The sequence below is a fragment of the Python bivittatus genome, unplaced genomic scaffold, assembly GCF_059951505.1.
Source record: "Python bivittatus isolate LINGU-HERP-01145 unplaced genomic scaffold, Pbiv_v1 ctg000690_np1212, whole genome shotgun sequence".
In the NCBI taxonomy this organism is placed as follows: Eukaryota; Metazoa; Chordata; class Lepidosauria; order Squamata; family Pythonidae; genus Python; species Python bivittatus.
The window spans coordinates 7,656,871-7,675,888 of NW_028277096.1; the positions used below are offsets into that span (position 1 = coordinate 7,656,871).

The 19,018-nt window shown below is 42.3% G+C and overlaps 1 protein-coding gene across 1 annotated transcript in view; it reads left to right on the top strand.

Annotated features, from left to right (window-relative positions):
- Positions 1–19,018, top strand: part of TSPOAP1 (TSPO associated protein 1) — a 71,940-nt gene that overhangs the window by 12,208 nt on the left and 40,714 nt on the right. The window contains exons 2-8 of the mRNA XM_088152321.1: positions 2,155–2,262; positions 4,496–4,624; positions 7,027–7,203; positions 8,538–8,810; positions 14,372–14,464; positions 15,295–15,378; positions 17,444–17,533. Coding sequence (XP_088008447.1) covers positions 2,155–2,262; positions 4,496–4,624; positions 7,027–7,203; positions 8,538–8,810; positions 14,372–14,464; positions 15,295–15,378; positions 17,444–17,533 — 954 coding nt within the window. The remainder of the gene's footprint in view (positions 1–2,154; positions 2,263–4,495; positions 4,625–7,026; positions 7,204–8,537; positions 8,811–14,371; positions 14,465–15,294; positions 15,379–17,443; positions 17,534–19,018) is intronic.

Below are 19,018 nucleotides of genomic sequence, written 5' to 3' on the forward strand. Positions count from 1 at the left end.
ATGCTCTGAGAATGCATTTTCTAAGTCTCTACCTGACCTGGTGAAAAGTGTTGTATGAATACATCCCATGGGTATTCATGGGATGTTGCACAGGTAAGGGTGGCCTGTGCAACATCCCATTTAAGAGCTAGACCCTCTCAATTTGACAGCTGTCAATAACCTCCTTCACCTGCTTGTTGGGGCATTATAGGAGGTTGAGTCCCATGCAGGCAACAGGTTGAGTAACTGTTGCCTCATTTATACTTCCAGAAGTAAAGGGGAAATGCCAATGTATCTTGTGCTCAGACATGGAGACAGGAATGGGAGCAGATGGAAGCCTGGGTGGGGTTTGCTGCTGTTTTCTTCTAAAAGGCTGACAAGAGGTTGCTGTTTCTCAGGGAAAGCCATCTAGCACATGCCCCAAAGTGTTGCTTTATATAACAGCAAACGAAAGTTTTAAGGATATGATTCTTCCATATCAGGGAAACGTATCAGCCTTTACAGCAGTGTTTCTCAACCTCAGCAACTTTAAGCAGTGTGGACTTCATCTCCCAGAATTCCCAGAAGATGAAGTCCACACTGCTTAAAGTTGATGAGGTTGAGAAACACTGCATTAGGAATAACACATCTCAGATTTTTTATTTCTCCTTGGATTTTTATATCTGCTTTATTTACTGCACCCTGCAGCTGTAAAAATGGGAAGGCAGGACAAAAAGCTCTGTGGGAATATATTTTGTAGATGCCTTGAAGCTATTGCATAGCTTCGGTGCATCTGCCATCACCGTTGAAGGTTCAGAGATGTGGAGAAGCAGCTCGATTAACTTTTCTTGCTTTGGGAGACAGCCAAAAGTTCCAAATCTCCCTTTCCTAAAAGGGAGCAAACAGCCAGTCAGGAAAAAGAGGCACAGAATGTTTGAATAATGTTTCTAAAAAAGGATTTGTCTGTTCCTCAAAAGACATGGCAACCAGTAATAATGTAATGATGGGGAAAATCAAAAGCAGGGGAGACAGGATTTGCAAGAATCTGATTTTCCACCACATTTGGCTGGTACTGAGAGATGATGATGATGATGATGATGATGATGATGATTTATATATGAAATCCCAGCCTGCATTCACACAACACCCTTGACCTTGTTACTAGATTCACCCAATCTAATGGACCTACTTGTTCAGTCAACCATGGAATTGTAAAGGGCTATTTAAGCCCGCAAATCCTACCCTGTGCTGGGTACAGGTCTCCACATTAAAGCACCCCAGACAGATGGGCTATTCAGCCTGTGCTTGAACACATCAGATGAAGGGGAACCCACCACCTCTCTGGGTCATTGGCTCCATTGACAAACTGCTCTGGCTGTTAGGGGTTTTTTCTAACATTCAGCTAGATCTCTATCTCTTCCTCAGTGGCTTGTTCATACCACCTGTTTAACCAGGTCAGTTAGAGACCTAGCAGAGGCATTTGCAAGGCTGCCTAAATTGCTGTTCAGAGTTAATTTTGTTTAGACTTTTTCTGGCTTAGCCCTTCGTGTAAACCCTGCCTGCTTGATTGGTTTATGGTTCAATAGATCATGGAAAACCAGAAAATGAGTTACTATAGTAACCAGGTTAAGAATGTTGAAAGAAAGCAGTTTAGGATTCCGTATCATCATTGGCGGCGCCGGTGCAGTGATTCTGGCAAGAAGTCTTGAGCCAAGATTTTTTTTTAATCTGAGCAAGATTCTTGCTAGGGATGCTACTCTTACTATCTCCTATAAAGACTGTAGTGCTTAGAAAGCGAAGCATCACACAGTTTCTCCTGGCAGTCAGTGGGAGACATTCTCTAAAATAGGAGAAAATGTACCAGGGCAACAGTGACGTAGTGATGTGTGTTGTTATTTTCCCATGTTGGCCATTAAGAGTTTGGTTCCTGTCTACACAACTTTTAAGTGTAGCCCTCTCCGACCTAGTGCATTCAAGATGTATTGGTGTTCAATTCCCATAATTCTAATGAGTGTGGAAATGTTGAGAGCTATTAGCTAACACATCTAGGCAAAAGCAGAATTGGAAAGGTTTCATGGAATGTTTGGAATTATGTGGTGTTAATTAGTACAGAATGAGATATTACTAATAGTTTCCACCTTTTTTTCTCCTTTTCCTATATTTTCTTTTAACTTTAACTCCTCCTCCTGTTTACAGTATGGTGTGAGTTATCGCTGTCTTCTGCGTCAAAACCAAGTGCTTCTGACAGCCCTAGAGGAGCTGCAGATGCGCTGTGCCAGCCTGAAGAAGGAAAACAGTCTGCTGGTAAGGGGCGTGCAAGAGTTAATTGAGCACATGGTACCCAAATATTGTTTAGTCAAGGAGGACCGAGCAGTCTGTGGCTCTCTAGATGTTGTTGGGCCTCAAGTCCCATCATCCTTGATCATTAGCCAGGCGGGCTGACAGTGATACAAGTTGAAGTGCAACAATTTCTGGAGATCTATAAGCTGACAACCCTGAGTTATTGTACTGGGCACCAAGGGTGCTTTGTATAATCTCAAAGATGTATCTTTGCAATGGGATTTGGGGAAATAAAAAGGCTGCTATTGAAACTCTTTGTTCCAAATGATGCAGACCAATGCTTTCAACACATTCAAAGCTTTTTCTATGTTTTTCTTGTTCTGGCACTTGAAATAGAATATCTAAGGCACACTCCACTTCTGCTAATTAAAACAGGGTACTACTTAGCAAGCTTTTGTCCTGCCAAAGTTTCATGGAATGAAAGGGCAAGATTTCCATAGCTCTATAATTTCAGTTAGGATTGGCATGGGAAGAATTTCTTGCTGGCTGGTGCCACTTAGTTCAGATCTTTCTCCCATTCCTCCATCAGTCTTAAGAACATCCTGAAAGTATTGCCTTAAGAGGCTGATGAACCTTGGGTTGCAAGGAGCTGTCTCGTTTTAATCCAGGCTGCTGAGGCTGAGGGCTGGACTTAGCTGCTGATTGGAACTATGGGAACCAGGCTACAAAATGCAGACAGGGCCAGGTTAAAGAAATGGGTGGGGCCAGTGCAACAATGACACTGGTTTTAAATTAATTAAATGCAATTAATGAAGCAGCATTTTTTGGAAGGGCTCTGGGGCTGCTCCTAAGGCCTAAGGGGAGCACCTGAGGCCTTGAGGGTTAGGGTTAGGGTTAGGGTTACCCTTGAGGCCTCAGGTTCTACATGCCTGCTCTACCTAGTCCAAAATTCTCCAACCTGGTGTCCCTTCAGATGTCTGTCCTGCAGCTGGAGAAGATAGCAGTTGCAATCCCGTATATCCGGAGGACATCACATTGGACAAGGCTGCTGTTGTCAGCTTTGACGTGAAAAGTTTCTCCAAGATCTCAGACAGCTGAGAGACGTCCTGCTCACAGAGAGGTTTTCTGCAGTTTTTGTGCTTACTATCTTTTCAGGAATTATTGTGACCCTCTGCATACCAGTTTGGGCCACTCACTGCTTTCTGAATGCAGGAATAGATGATGTCATCCTCCATCCAACTCTTATCCTATTGCAAATGCATTTCGCATATGGATTTTCCAGTTGGAATTCAAAACTGCTGGTTTTTGGTCTGAAACATCTTCAGCCCTTCAGAGTGGATGGTCTCCAGTGCTTTGTTCAGTTCTGGTAGCAGTCCCAGCTCTGACTGGCTGCAGTGCCTGGCATGCCTTCTTCCCTTCAGGGGTTGGTTGCTACCCTGGGCAGCCATTTCAACCTGGGCTGCCAGACTATTGTGTTCTCTGCTGGTTGGCTGTTTTTTTTTTTTTTTAATAATCTTGCAGTTGATCCAAGATGACCTGTTAAGTCAATGAATCATCCTCCACTCTAGAAGCTCATGCTCCATTCAACCTTTACATCTGTACATCTCCCAGTATTAACCCTTTCAGTTTCTGCCCAGGCTGGGTGGAGCATGCTACCTTGTTTTCTCGCCCCCTACCCAGACTTATAGCCTCAGAAGGTACCATAAAGAACAAAAAAGGGAAGGGTCTGCATTAGTGTCAAAGGAGATAATGTGAGAAAATGTTGGAGGTGGAGATGAAGAAATCTTGGTATATAAATATCTGAGAAAACAAAGGAAGGGCATAAGGACTATTAAGGAGGGAACAATCCCTAAAAGGAAAAGGCAGGCACTGGTAGACCAATCCATGCAGAAGCTAGCCAGTGAGGCTTGACTTCCCTACGTGGATGGGAAGAGCAAGAAGCAGAGGAACAGCCAATCAGGTCTTATGGTGACCATAGTCCAGACTGAGCACCAGTCCAGCCCCTTGGCCAACCCATTGCAATCTGTAGTGGAATTTCTGAAATTGGCTTAAGAAACAGCTGGGAGAGGCAGGGGAGATGAGCAACCTAGATTATCCTGTAGAATTGCCCCATGTCTCTACTCTGCCTCCAGAAAGTGGCGGTTTCCCTGCCCTCATTGCTGAATGAACTTATTTCTTGAGAATGGATACCCCTCCAAAACTAAAACTGGGCTCAAAGGGCGGTTCAGACCTTTCTCCCTTCTTTTCTGCTTCCCAGCGTAAGACCTGCTTCCCAGAGACTCAGGAGAAGGTGAGGCATTTGAAGAGGAAGAATGCAGAGCTGGCTGTCATTGCAAAACGTCTGGAGGAGAGAGCCAGGAAGCTGCAAGAGGCCAACCTCAGAGTTGTAAGTGACCCAATCCTGGGTGGCACACAAGTCCAGTCAAGCTGGCCATATTGTTGGGCTTGTTGTTCAGTCGTTAAGTCGTGTCCAACTCTTCGTGACCTCATGAACCATATCGCGCCAGGCCTTCCTGTCCTTCACTGCCTCCCTGAGTTTGCTCAGTTTCATGCTCATTGCTTCAGTGATGCTGTTTAACCATCTCATCCTCTGCTGTCCCCTTCTCCTTTTGCCTTCAATCTTTCCCAGCATCAGGGTCTTTTCCAAAGAGTCCTCTCTTCGCATTAGGTGACCAAAGTATCTGAGCTTGAGCTTCCTTCCAATGAGCAGTCAGGGTTGATTTCCTTTAAGATTGACTGGTTTGACCTCCTAGCAGTCCAGAGGACTCTTAAGAGTCTTCTCCAGCACCACAGTTCAAAAGCATCAATTCTTCGGCACTCAGCCTTCTTTATGGTCCAGCTCTCACAACCATACATTACTACTGGAAAAACCATAGCTTTGATTATGTGGATCTTTGTTGGCAAGGTTATGTCTCTGCTTTTTAATATGCTGTCTAGGTTTGCCATAGCTTTCCTCCCAAGGAGCAAGCGTCTTTTAATTTCATGGCTGCAGTCTCCGTCTGCGGTGATCTTGGAGCCCAAATAAATGAAGTCTGTTACTGCTTCCATTTCTACCCCTTCTATTTGCCAGGAATTGATGGGTCCAGATGCCATGATCTTAGTTTTTTTATTGTTGAGTTTCAAGCCAGCTTTTGCACTCTCCTCTTTCATCCTCATCAAGAGGCTCTTTAGTTCTTCTTCACTTTCTGCCACTGTTGGACCTGGCACTCCACAAAGGTGGCAAAAGTCACAGTTTACACTGGGATAACCCTTTCAGTTTGTTGTAGCCAAAATGTCACTTAAAAAAAACACACCTTGTGACAACTTCAAAACTAAACAGTAGTTTGAATAGTAGTTACAACTGTCTTTCCCATATTGAGTGTTGAGACAGCACTTGTATACTACAAACTGCCAAGAGAAATCAGCAAAATCATAAACTGAAGAATTCAGTGAGCCTTATGCCACCATCCATAATATAGGAGGTAGCCTGCTGCATCTCCTGATGATTGACTATTCTGGTCTTTCCCACTTTGAATCCTCTCTGCTGCAGGCAGCTTTCTGCACAACCTTTGCACCTGTTGCATGACTTAGAGAATGATTTTTTTCACAGTAGAGTCTATTACATTTCTCTGTGAGTTCCTGCCCCGTGTTCACCTCTTTCCAACCAAGTTCTGCTCAGTGCAAGTAATTTTCCCCTTCTCTGTTTGGAAAAGGGTTGTATCATTCAATTAGACCAGCAGATTCCCTGCTCTTTCACAATTGACTGCTTGCTGTATTTCTGTTTGATTCACTATAGAATTGCCACTCAGGAGAACCAGTTCATGAGTTTCAGTTCCTCTGGGACTAGATAATTGTCAGTCTTATGAGATAGACCAGACAGGAAACACAACCAGATGAGCTAATTCTACTTTATTGTAAGGTTACGTTAACAGAATCTTGCAAATCTGAAAGTACATCTCTCCCCCACCCCCTGCCTGTCTCCTTTACAGCCCAAGAAACTAGGGAGAGTCTCTTCTGAGCCTCTTGCCCGACCCACATTTCTGCTGTGGGCTAAGCTGCCTTTTATCTGACCGTTCCCTTGGCTGCATCTCATTGCCCTGTCTCCCAAGGTCATTCCCATGTACCATTACAATAATCCTGATTCTTTGATATTCAAAAAGTAAACTAATAGAGGCGAATATGTGTAGTTCAGGGTTGAACTGTGGAGTCCTCGGGGATCTCTGAGCTTGGTTCTTTTCTTGCAAATGTTTCATTACCCAGCTGGGTAACATCTTTAGCGCTGAGTTAAGTCTGTTGTTTTAGCCTACAGAGACTGAAATTCTGATCCCTTACTCAACCATGAAAATTACTGATTGATTTAGAGTTCTCAGTCTCTCACCCTTTCTTTACACAAGTACATACCCAAATATGCTTTGTGGTTTATTATTGATTGTTCCCCACATGTGTTGTCATTTTTGTATAGAAGAGTCTGTAGCTTAGTAGGAAAACATGTTTCCAGTTTAATCCCTGGTGTGGCCAGGGGTGGTTGGGAAAGTTCCAGCTAGAAACCTTAGAGAAGGATAAACTGCAACTCCCATCAACCTTAGTCAGCATGATCAACAGTAAAGCATGATGGGAGTTGCAGTCCATCAGCATCTGGTGGGCCTTACATTGCCTGCCCTTGTCTTATGTTTCTAGTCAGGTTAGATAGAGCTGAGCCAGACAGATCAATGCTTTGACTCTTAAGACAGCTTCTTATCTTCTTAGCTGTTTATTTATTTGTCCCAAAGATTGGCATATTAGAGAACTGTTGGCCTTTTCTTGATATAGGTGAATGCACCGATAAATGTGAAGAGCTCCTGTGCTGGACTGTGCAAAAGGGTGCTGGCGCGCCAACGGGCGACAGATCTCCAAGAACAAGCCAATGCACTCCTGATGAAAGACAAACAGATCAATGCTCTACAGAGGGAATGCCAAGAACTTCAAGCTAAAATCATGGGTGGAAAGGTGAATGTTTACCACTGAGTACACTCAGGCTGATGTTGTCCAGATGTGGTAAACCTCCACCCATTGTGAGTGAGCACTAGGATTTGGATCCAGGCCCATCTGGACCAGGATTATCAACTTTTTCTGTCTCTGCTTCTACACTTCCAAGTGTGTATAGTACAGAAAAGAAGCAAATGGGTCTTTTCTTGTCTCTTTATCATCATGCTCGGAAAAGCCTCATGGTTTTTGTTACTGTAACCAGAAAGCCTTCTTCTGTTAGGGCACTGGCTGAGTATCTCTGATATCACAGAATTTCCATCAATAGTCTAAGTGTTCAGGAAGGCTTTTTTTTTCAGATGCTAAATACTGGTACATCATTCTCTGTGGAAAGTGAACATTTAGTTTGGGCAAAAGCTCACACAGAATTATGGGATAAAGGAAAATATTCACTGCCAGTAGGCAGTGTAGTTGTGAAAGGGGAGCTAGGTAGGAAGAGCAATTAAGTACCAGAATGGATAATGGGTATAGCAAAGGTCCATAAGCCAGACAAAAGATTGGGAAGCAAGGAATTGGAAGGATGACTGGAAGAAGCACACAGTTGAAATGTAAAAGGTGGGAAAAATCTTACCAAGGATTAAAGCAGGTGGGACTTCAAGCTTGGAGGTGAAGGAGAGGACATAGGAATCTAAGAGGTAAGAAGATCAAAGAGGCAGAGTGGGGCCCAGATCACTGGTTGGTTTGAATGAACCAGCGTAACCTTATGCTGCAGGTCTCTCATGTCTCCTAATTTTTTCTTTCCAGACTGCTAGGATGTTATGAATTGTGAAGTGCTTGAAATCTGAAGTATACCTTTTCTTTCACTATTAATATTATTAGAAACACTGTGTTTTATCAGTTAAATAACTCAGACTTCCCCAGCCTGCTGCCCTTCAGAGGTATTGGGCTTCAACTCTCATAATCCCCAGCCAGCACAGTTAAAACGAGTTGAAGTTCTGGACGGTAACAGGTTGGGGAAACCTGGATTATATTTATCACTGAAAAAGCATTTTTGGTCAATAACAGAGGTTCACCAATGTATATATTTTCTTTTTAAAAGCTTTTGTTCAAGTGCAGCCAACAAGTGTTATCTGAGAAGAGGCACTCTCTCCTCTATGTGAGAGGACAAAGAATCTCTCTTCTAAGATGTTGCTTGTAGGTACAATGGCATAGACATTTACCATCTAAGAGGAAACAGAACTGTAGTTGGTCATTTGCTCCGTAATATTTTTCTCATATGCAAATATAAGAGTTTTCTCTAGTTAATAAGCCACCTAAGATTTATTTAATCTGGTAAGTGACAATTTCTGTTTTTCTAGGAAGGTCCTCCTTGTCTGCCTCTTCTAGATTTCCACCATTTACTCCGAGAATCTCAGAAGGAGGTGCTACGGCTACAGAGACAGATTGCTTTGAAGAATTTCAAGGCAGCCCTGGAGCCCTGTGCTCAGGGATCAGGAGACACTTCTGTGGCTTTTGCAATGGACTTGGGGCTCACCACATCATCCAGGGCCATCTGCTCAAATGGTTTTTCTCCTACAATGGTATCACAGCCATGGGAGGAACTGTGCATAGCAGTGGAGGAGACCAACCAGGTAAATTCTTTAAACTCCTTCCAGTTTATTATTATGTGTCTTGTCTACCTTCTAATGGAATTATCCACATGCTGGACAATCTGGAACAAAATCCACCATTCTTAGAATATCGGGCCAAAACCAGATTCCTGATTCCATCTTTGCTACCTAACATGGATACAGGGTTTGCTGTTTTACTATTCCATTGGTCCACTGCAATTCTAAGATGGCAAAGATATTCAGCTGGAAGTGGGGCATATTTGGGAAAAGAATTGCAGGAGGGATGACAATTAAACATGTCATTCCCTTATGCAATGTTCTGTATTTCCTGGTTTGTATCTAGTCCTTGTTTCACCCATTGTGAAAGCAAAGAAAAAGAGCCAAGTGAAGCTTAAAAGCATTGCCATAAAACATTTTATTTATTTGTTCGTTTATTTAAAAGATTTGATCCCGCTGTTTAGCTAAAAGACTTCCAGTGTGGCTTACATATATTAGCAAGAAGACTCTAAAAAACATGACGTATACATTCTGCACCCACAGAACTTGCCTGACCAGCCACAGAATTATCCCATTTTTCTGGATGTTCACAATACAGTTCCTCATTAGCAAATCTAGTGAGCTGGGTTCACACAACCCAGTTATGGGCCATTTAAAAAAAAAAACCCTAATACCAACACAAAGCTTAGTTTCTTGTACAAATGTAGCTGCTAGGCTTTTATCTGATTGGGTTAAATATGCTGAGTGAACACAGACCAAAAAAAAGAGTAAGGGAAAAAAGAGACATAAGCCAAGCAGAGGCACAGTTCTTGAAATGAGAATTGTTATCATGCGTACTTGGAATGAAAAGAGATCAGGTAACATGATGGAATGCCCACCAGGTAGGTGATGGTTTGAGAGCCAAAACTTCCTTGCAGTTCCCAACAAGGATGGAGAGCTACCAGCATCAAGATGGCAGTTGGACAAGCCTCACCTCTTTTGTACATGTGTCAGTGTTACATGCATGCCCCATCCATCATTGCTGATTTGGATCTCTCCCTCCCCCCCAGAAGATGCTGCTGTGAATAGCCCCATGTCTCTCTTGTTCCTCTACTCTTTGTCTGGATGGAACAGCTTAAAAGGGGGTTCTCAGAATACTGCTGAAGGAGGAGAAAGAAGAGGCAGCAGAGCAGTTTCGGACCTGGGTACAGCTGGCTATTTGCACAAGACAGTTGAGCTCTTCACAGCTGCGTTAGCCTGCATTTGTTTCCTGTAGCAAGCAATACTATTGCATATCGACATAAGCACTCTGTTGAGATAGTGGGGTTGAGAACAGGGGGAAATGAGCTAAAAAGGCTGAGATGAACAGTAACTGCAAAACATTTCTTCTAATTTTGACTTTGTAGCATCACCCATACATGTTTTTAATAGACCTTTAATAGCACTATGAAGGATACCTGAGTTTTTCTGGAAAGGGTATGGTGCAACCCCAAAAGTCATTTTGGATTAAAGAAGAGCTTCAAGGAAAGGAAAGTGGCAAAATAAGTTTATATCTTGATCGGACCTGGCAGTGCTTGGATGGAAGATCAAAGGCTAAGGCTCTGGGGTGTACTGGGAAATGAAGAAAACATCCCAGAAGCATGGCAAATCACTTGTGTATTGTTGCCAAGAAAACTACATGAATGTGAATATGTCACCAAAGTTGAGCTCAACTGAGTCTTTTCTTTTTAGCATGTGGCCAGGATTGTTGGGAGATAGGAAGCTTTTTTATTCCAATAACAAGCTCAGTGATTTGAGCCTCTCATGTTCGGCTCCATTTCTCTCCTCACTAGACCATATTGTTGCCTCTTTCCCCTGTCCTATGGACCCATTAAATTATAGTGCCAATAGGTATGATACTGTGGTTGACAGCTGCACAGACCAGGAATTCCCAACTTAATCTCACCCCAGCCATAAACCCTTAGGTATAGCAGGGTGAGTCACTGTCTTCTTCCTTCTCCCTATTCTCTGTTCATTACATGCAAACAAACAGAAGTACAGACCTACTTTTATCACACTTGAACCTTCCTTAAAAATTCTCACTGTAGGGAGAACGGGAGATTTGGAGCCGGACTGTGTTTCCTATTTGCAGCTCTTCCAGATCCTAGTCCGGATTCTAGAAGTCTGGGAGGTCAGATCTGGGAGTTCTCACTTTTTACTCAAGGGTCCTTCCTCTGCCCACGGCTTGGAGCCTTTCCCTGCCCAGTGCTGAGCTACGGGTATTCCTCCCTCTTCTGGACAGCAAAGTGGTTCAGCCCTAGTGGCCAATCCGCTGGGCTGGAGCTGTGCCAGTGCAGAGCTGTCCGTGGTGCTGAAGCAGGAGGCGCAGCAGGCAGGTAGGAAGGTGCTGGCTAGACCAATTTTGTATAGGCCGCATCATCTTTGGCAAAGGGTCCAGGAGCAGGCAAATTCGGTTAAAAAGAGGGTTGGGAGGTTGAACCCGCTTTCATGGCATTGCATTGGTGAAAAATTGGGTGGCCTGCTTTGAGGAGATAACAGCAAGAGGCTCCATATCATGGTTCCATAAGTTTAGCCAAGAGGGTATGTTTTAGTGCCCTGTAGTGTGTTCAGTATCCCTGAATATGTACACAATGCTTGTCCCTTAAGAGTGTAAACAACTACCCTCATCTTAGGGAGCTAGAAGTTGGAGAGGGCATACTTCAGAGAAGCTATCTCCAAATAATTTAAAGGTGGCAGACTAAAACTCTACAGCTGAGAGGTTTCCCTGACATAGCCTAGAAATGTTTTTTTTTTTTTTTAAGTAATTTCCTTTCTAGAACAGAGAAGTGGCAGATCTATTTCCCCTTGCAGGCAGATTACCTTTCCCAGTGCAGTTCCTGGAACCTCCAGCTGAAACAATCCTACATCGCTGGACTGTGAAAGGTGCTGGATTCTGAAGAACCATTTCAAGCTATAGTAGAACTACTGGCCAAGATCTGGTTTCATGCAAGGCAGTTTTCATTTGTTCATTCAGTGTTATAGTGGAAAGAGCCACCTCCTGAGGAGAACACAAGCTTTCCATCCATTCAGGAGCTTCTATAATTTGCTCCTTGTTCAAATGTCTCAGTTTTAGGAAAATAGAGCTGTTTCAGCTCAGGATGAGCAGCTTCATTGATGCCAGAGTAGGATTCTAATCAACAGAAAACATATACTCTTGGCCAGATTTTCCTCCCCCAATTTTTCAGGTACTGCCAGATTAGTAAGGATTATAATCTCAAACCTGAATGTATACTTAATACAGAACAGCCCCCATACCCAGCTATGTTAGACTATATATAATCCCCAGTTAGCACTAGCATTGATCGTCCTGGCTGGGGATGATAGGAGATGAATCAACTCATTTAAAGGTGCCAGGTTAGGGAAGAGAGTTTTAAAATCTCTGAATCCTCTCATTCATTAATTTACATGACTCACAAATTGAAACTGAGATGTGATGTTCTGGGTTTACTATTAGAGTTTCCTAGCATTAGTGGCTTGGCTGTTGATTGAAGTCAAGCCCATGAGACACCTGGCAATAAATACAGTAATACTTTACCCTACATTAAAACCAGATAAAAACTAATAATGTATAGAGACAGAGCTTAGATTGTCAATTCATATTTACATCACTTTTTTGATTTTTCAGAATTGGGATTACAGTATATCCTAATTCTGAAAAATAACAAATAAGTATTGTGTGTGTATGTGTGTGTGTGTATGTGTGTAATAAAATGAAAATGTTTAGAAATCCACATATCCACATATGGCATATAGTATTATTCCATTTATGTATCTATTTCTGTATGACTGTATATGCCATTAAAGGCCTTGGATGATAACATATTTATTTATTTTTGATATACATTTTTATATACTACCTACCTCCTGAGACTAAAGGCAGTTTACAAAAGTAATTAAAGTAAAATAGTCTCAGAACTAACTAAACTAGGCAGCCTTATAACTTAAATACCCAAATGTCCTTTAGAAAAATGAGGTCTTCAGTGGCTTCTTAAAAGCCAAGAAGTTGTAGGCATTCTGTACCTTAGAAGACAAGGTGTTCCAGGGTGTGGAGGCAGCCACCAAGGAGATGTGCTGATGGACTCTGATCCCCTCACTTCATATGGGGTGGGAAGCCTCAGTATACCCTCTCCCAGAGTGCATGGGGTAGAGTGGGTCTAGAAAGGAAAGATGGTCTTATAGGTGCCTGGGCGTTAAGCCATGTAGGGCAGTGAAGGTATTACAAACATTTTGAATTGGACTTGGAAGCAAGCATAACCAATGTAGTGACTGTAGTATAAATGTCATATTACTATATCTGCCATCTCTGGTTAGCAGACAGGCTAACACATTTTGGATTAGATTAAACTTCCAACCCACATGTAGACTGCACTAGAGTAGCCTATCTGCAAGATAAGAAGGGATGAATCACTGTTGCCAGGTTCTCCTAGTTGAAAAAGGTCTGCAATTGGCATACCTGGTAGTCTAGCAGGAGCTGGAGGTCAGAGGACCTTCAAATTGCAGATCTGCAACACTGGGGGAGTGCAACACTTTTGGGAGTTAAAGCTGGAACTGGAATTAAACCAAATCAATGACAATCAGTAGCTCCACCTTGCAGGGTTTGAGCTTAGATCCATTCAGGTCCTTACAGCCTCCAAGAGGAGAAGAGTGCATCTTGTGGAAACTCACATTGGAACAGCCACAGCTACAATTGTTTTTCTCCCCTGCACGCTGACTGGAACAACCACTTAGAACAGAGTAGAACCACTGCAAAACTGCCAAGCAGTACAGAAGAATACAACAGTCAGTAGTATCACATGCCTCCATGGAGTCTAGTGGGACCAAGTGGGACACCCTCCCTCCATCTAGATTCCAACAAAGGTCACTTACCAGGACAACCAATGCATTTCCATCCCATGTTCTGGCCTGTATCCTGATTGCAAAGGGTGAAATCTAACGTTGGTACAGGATTACAAGTTGCTCAAGGTGTTTGAGGAGCATTTCCTAGCTGTAATTTTTTCAAGAACCCTGTATTTTTATCCCCCATAGGGCCAATGAAGTCAAGAAAGGAAGATTATTTAAGCAGATGTGGAAATTTGAGCCTGGGCCTCCTGATTACTAACTCAGTCTCTTGTACATAAAAATATTAGGAGTTCTTTATTATATGTCATTTACAAGCTGGGCTCACCCAGCCCAGCATACCATAAGCAGTGCTGTGTTCTGATTATATGCCATGTCTAAACAAATCATATGATGCTTTAATGAGATAGCCTGGCCTGCATAACATGCACAGGTAATAGTCTGGTTCTCACTGCACACTGAACAACAAAACCACCAAACCTCATTTTAGCCTGGTCTAGCTTATTGTGTGAATTCAGCCATAGAGAAGTCCACATTCCTGCCTAACCTCAGAGGTGACATTCTATACCCAGAGCAGTTCAGCAGCATCAAACAGATTTGCAGGAGAGGAAAGTTGGCTTTAAGGCAATTTAGTCAACTTGCCAACCCCTATCAGCCAAGGGTAACTTTAGACCACAAAATGAACAGGACCATTTGCTGTTCAGTTTGGCTGAAATTTGTCTCTTTTGCAGTCAGAGACAGGAGTGTTTCCTTTGGCAAGAGTGCAAGATAGAGAAGAAACATCGTTTTCTGCGCTTGAGGTCAAACAGCAAGTAGAGCATTTGGTGAGTTTTTTTTAAAAGAACCTTTAACTCTTATCACAGAATAAGACAACATCTAGCACAGCCAATCTTAAAAAAGCTAAGGAGGGCGACTGAGTTAGTCCTTGGATAGCCCTAGTGTGCCACTAGGAAAAAAGTGACCATGCTTTGTGTTGCCAGTGAGGCTGACAAACATTTTGGAGAGGTATTTTCTTCAGTGGTCTCCATGAAAGATGGAGAGGTGGCATTCTCTAATAATGCTGTCCTGGTATTATGGACTTTCTTACAACACATTTTAAAGGTCAGGGAAGTCTGCTCTGAAGTAGTCTACTAGTAATTGATAACTTAAAGAAAATAATCCAACTGGGAGCCACAGAAATCTCAGCACTGGAGCTTCCAATTTCCATGCATTCATTTCTACCAACATGAGCTGACAGATCTTGTATAACCAAGGTGTCTGCTAAGCACTTTTTAAGCTTTCAAGATCGTAGGCTAGATCATGTATCAGTGAGCAACCCATGGAGTCTGTGAGGGAGGCAAAGGGGTCAGAATGACATCACAGTATTGTCATGCAAGCCCTGTCCCCTTTCTAGATGCATCGTGACATTGCACACATGCCCCAAAGGATTGAGATCCTTACATGCCACTATAAGCACCTCTGACACATCTGTGTAGTGGTAAAATATACTTTTGCAGCATAGTTCTGGAAAAGGGGCCAGAGGGTGCCAGGTTGCTAAATCTAGGCTAGTTGGGGTTTCAGCATCTCTGGAATATATGCTGTTTCACTTGAAATAGGTAAGGGCTGTTTGGTGATCTGCCTTTCAGTTTGATTTTCTCCTTTTCCCTTCTGGTAGGAGTCTGAGCTCACAAAGAAGAGGAAGCAATGTGAACATCTGGAGCATGAAGTAAAGAAGAAGCACAAGAGATTTGCAGAGCTCGTAAGTGGCTCCCCACTCCCACCCCCCGCTGTTGGCATTGAGTTGCTTGTTCCCTGCACACTTCAACAGGCAGAAGAGGGATGCCTAGAAACTCCCTAGGAAAGGAAGGTTCGGTAGCAATAATTAACTAATAACAGCAAATCAGTGATGCAGTAATACAGCAATAGCAAGGGATTACAAAGAGTGACAATAGTTGATACAAAGGCTAGCAATATTTCCCCATTGAAGTCCTGCTCCTTTTTTACACGTGCTGTGATATTTTTTGTAAAAATAATGGCAGTTGGGGCTTTGATCGCACAGTCACAGCCATCTTCTTGACTTTTTAAAAAACATAGTTACATACCATGGATGCGCCATTAAGAAATCAAGCATTGGTAATGTTTGGTTTTTCTGTTCAGAAAGAATGATTTTCTTTGTCTACACAGATGTTAAACGTGCCATTGGATCCTTCAAAGAGAAAACATTCAGTTACTAACTTACAGTCTCTGAAGATTTTTAAGATCCTAAACCCACATTACGGTGAAATGTTTAGATCAGAATGAACTATTTTCAGTGCGGTTAGAATTGACACGGATGTGAGGTTTCTCAGAAATGCTGAGTTAGGAATGAGATGAAAATGCCTAAATGCAAGAGTGCAGGAAGTGCAGCCTGGGGATCACATAGTGCTTACCAGCACCCTTACATGGTCACCAGAGTACTCTGGTGGAGTGTGGGTGGAGCTAAGTCTTTTCCCCTTTTTGTATTTCTGGAATTTCAGAGAGATTTTATGGAGCGCAGTTGATATTTTAAGCTTTGCTTCTGCTTAAAGTACTCATTTCACCGTTTTATAATTGCTAAACTTAATTTTAAAAGTCTTTATATTTTGTGATGCATAGATACTTTCAGATGCTTCACCTCTAGCTTCACCTCCAAAAGGTCCCTGTTAAAAAATGTCATATTGGAAATAAATGACTTCACGGTACATATCATGACATTAAACTGATTCATATGGCAGGCTATGCCATATTGTGGTAAGGGTTACCTAAGTGACATCCATGGGTGTGTATGTAGTAAAGCCTGCAAGATGATGATTGTGACTACACCACTTTTGTGCACATGATGATCCATGCTGCACTACCTTTGTACATATATTGCAGAAGGAGTAGGGCTTCAATCATGCCATTGCACCTTCCATCTTGCAGACGTGGCCCCATGATGCCCATGGCTTAGCTTGTTGTGTAAACCCAGAATATTGGTTAGGATGTAGGCGAGGAGTCCCTTAATCACAATTTATAAGCATTCATTCGAAATCTGGATGAATGGCTGGCGGAAGGTTGAAAAGTCATCCCTTCTTCAGAGAAATGAGACAGGATGCAGGACTAGCCACAGAGCAGAACCATGCTCACTGCTGCAGGCTTTTTTCCATCTTCATCTATGTATACAGTATGTTTGTGTGCGTGATTGTGTATAAAGTTTTTTCAAGACAAAGGACTGTGGAAAAGCATTGGCAGTGGCTGTGACCTGGTTGGGACGCCATGTGCCTACTTTTGATTTAGTAGGAGAAAAAGCACACACGGATTAGAAGTGACTAATGTTGGGAAATGAACTGCAGAGAAAAGTTGTCCACAAAGTTTAGCCATTGTGCATTATTGTCAGCAGGACTTATCAGGAAAGGAATCCCTGAGTTCTCATCCCTGGTTTGGGAGCTGCCCAAACTATAAGGTTGCAATAAATGTGTTGTTGGCTGTTGTTGTTATTACTGAGGGATATTTATGGAGTCCACATCCTTCATCTTTCCAAGATTAACGAACAGCCTTTGCTGTGCAGCAACGTGAAGTGTTTTTAGCAGGAGGAAGAGCTATTGATAACTTCAACTATCTTTTCCATATTGTTGGCAAAATGCTTATTTTCATATATGGTCTGCACAAATGTTATTCTGAAACTGCACTTTCTTTGCCTTGGAACTGCATATTTACGCCAAGTTGCACTTTTCTAAAAAGTCCTTTCTGAACCCCTGAATTCATCTGTCATAGCGGGGAGGAATTCCTTTATTCCCAGAAAATATATGCTGCTTTTTCCCACATAGGAGATCGAACTGCAAGAAGTGCGGAGTGATAATGCCCGACTGTCTGAGGAAAACGCTGCATTACAGGGGCAAGTCGAGTGGACAGAGAAGGTAATCATGAGACCTTCTCTTGTTTCCCTCCATCTAAAGGAGTGTAAGTTGGTGACTGTAGATCATGGATTTAGTATCCTTAAGGAGGTCTTCCTGTGGACCACTATATTCTATTACTTGGGCAATAAATATTATTTCATTGTAAAAAAAATTGTGTGTGTGTTTGCGTAAAATAATAACACATACATCTTTAACTGGCTGTAACATAAAAAGCAGGGCAAAAGAAGATATTGGGGCAGGTAGCCTTAAAGCTGATGGGCTGCTTTTTCCATAAAATGGGTGTTTATTTGCTTCCCCTAGGAAGTGGGAATAAAAGCATTTCTGCAAAAGGACTAGTGATGTCCAATTTTCATAGAGTTAATAAGCCCAAGCCAGGATAATTTCTTGATACAAATCTCATCTCAGTGACAAATTCACTAAATTTTAGGTTAGCTTCTCTTCACTCAGCCCAAGAATACCCACTTGCAATGTTGGTTTGATGTCACTAGTCTAGTTTTCCAGGTTAGGATTAAGGATCATTGAGTTGATTGATTATTGATTATATATTGCTTACTCAATGGCAGAAGAATATCTGAATCACCCTGGTTGTAAGGATAAACAGAGGGATTGGATAACCTTGGTGAACTTGTAACATGACTGCTGTTCAGTGTATAGTATAGTGAATTGTATGGTTCTAACTGATTTCCGGGTGGTAAAACTGCACAGTGGAATGTCCCATATTTGCAGTCCTTGATAAGCAACCCTCTGAGACAAGCTTTTATAGAGCTGCATTTTCAGACCTTGCTGAAAGATTGCTGAGGGGAGATACGAGGGGATCGTAGTAAGCTGATTTGGTTATTTATTTATTTATTGTTTGTTTATTTAATTTATATAGCCGCTCATCTCACTTGCATGTGCCTCTGGGTGCCGTACACAATTAAAGTGAAAGCTAAACAATCAACATAATTCAACCATTAAAACCAATTAAAACCAGTTAAAAAACTATAATAACAAAAAGGGAAGAAGGCAGTCTAAATTTATACCAGCCATTTAACGGGCTCCATGCTTCCATGGGATCCCAGGCTGGATGGCAAAACCAAGTTTTGAGGGCCTTCCAGAAGGCCAACAAGACTGGGGCCAATCTTACCTCGGGGGGAGTTGCCCAAACCATAAGGTTGCAATAAAGTTGTTGGTTGTTATTATTGAGAGATATTTATGAAGTCTGCATATTTCCATTAGAAATCTGATTTCTTCTATTCATTCTTTCTACATTCAGTACAAATACCTAGCTGGACTTTGCATAGATTTCCATTCCTTTTGTTCACCTGCATCATCTTTTCAATTTGGCTGCCAGGGAAGTAAAATATTTACATATATTTCTGCAAAAAGACCCAACCATCATATACTGTACGTGTTTGGTTATGCCTACAATTGCATCAAATTCATTTTGCATGGAACAGATTAATCGAATCTAAAGCAGTCTTCCCAGAAGGATGTAATGCTCTG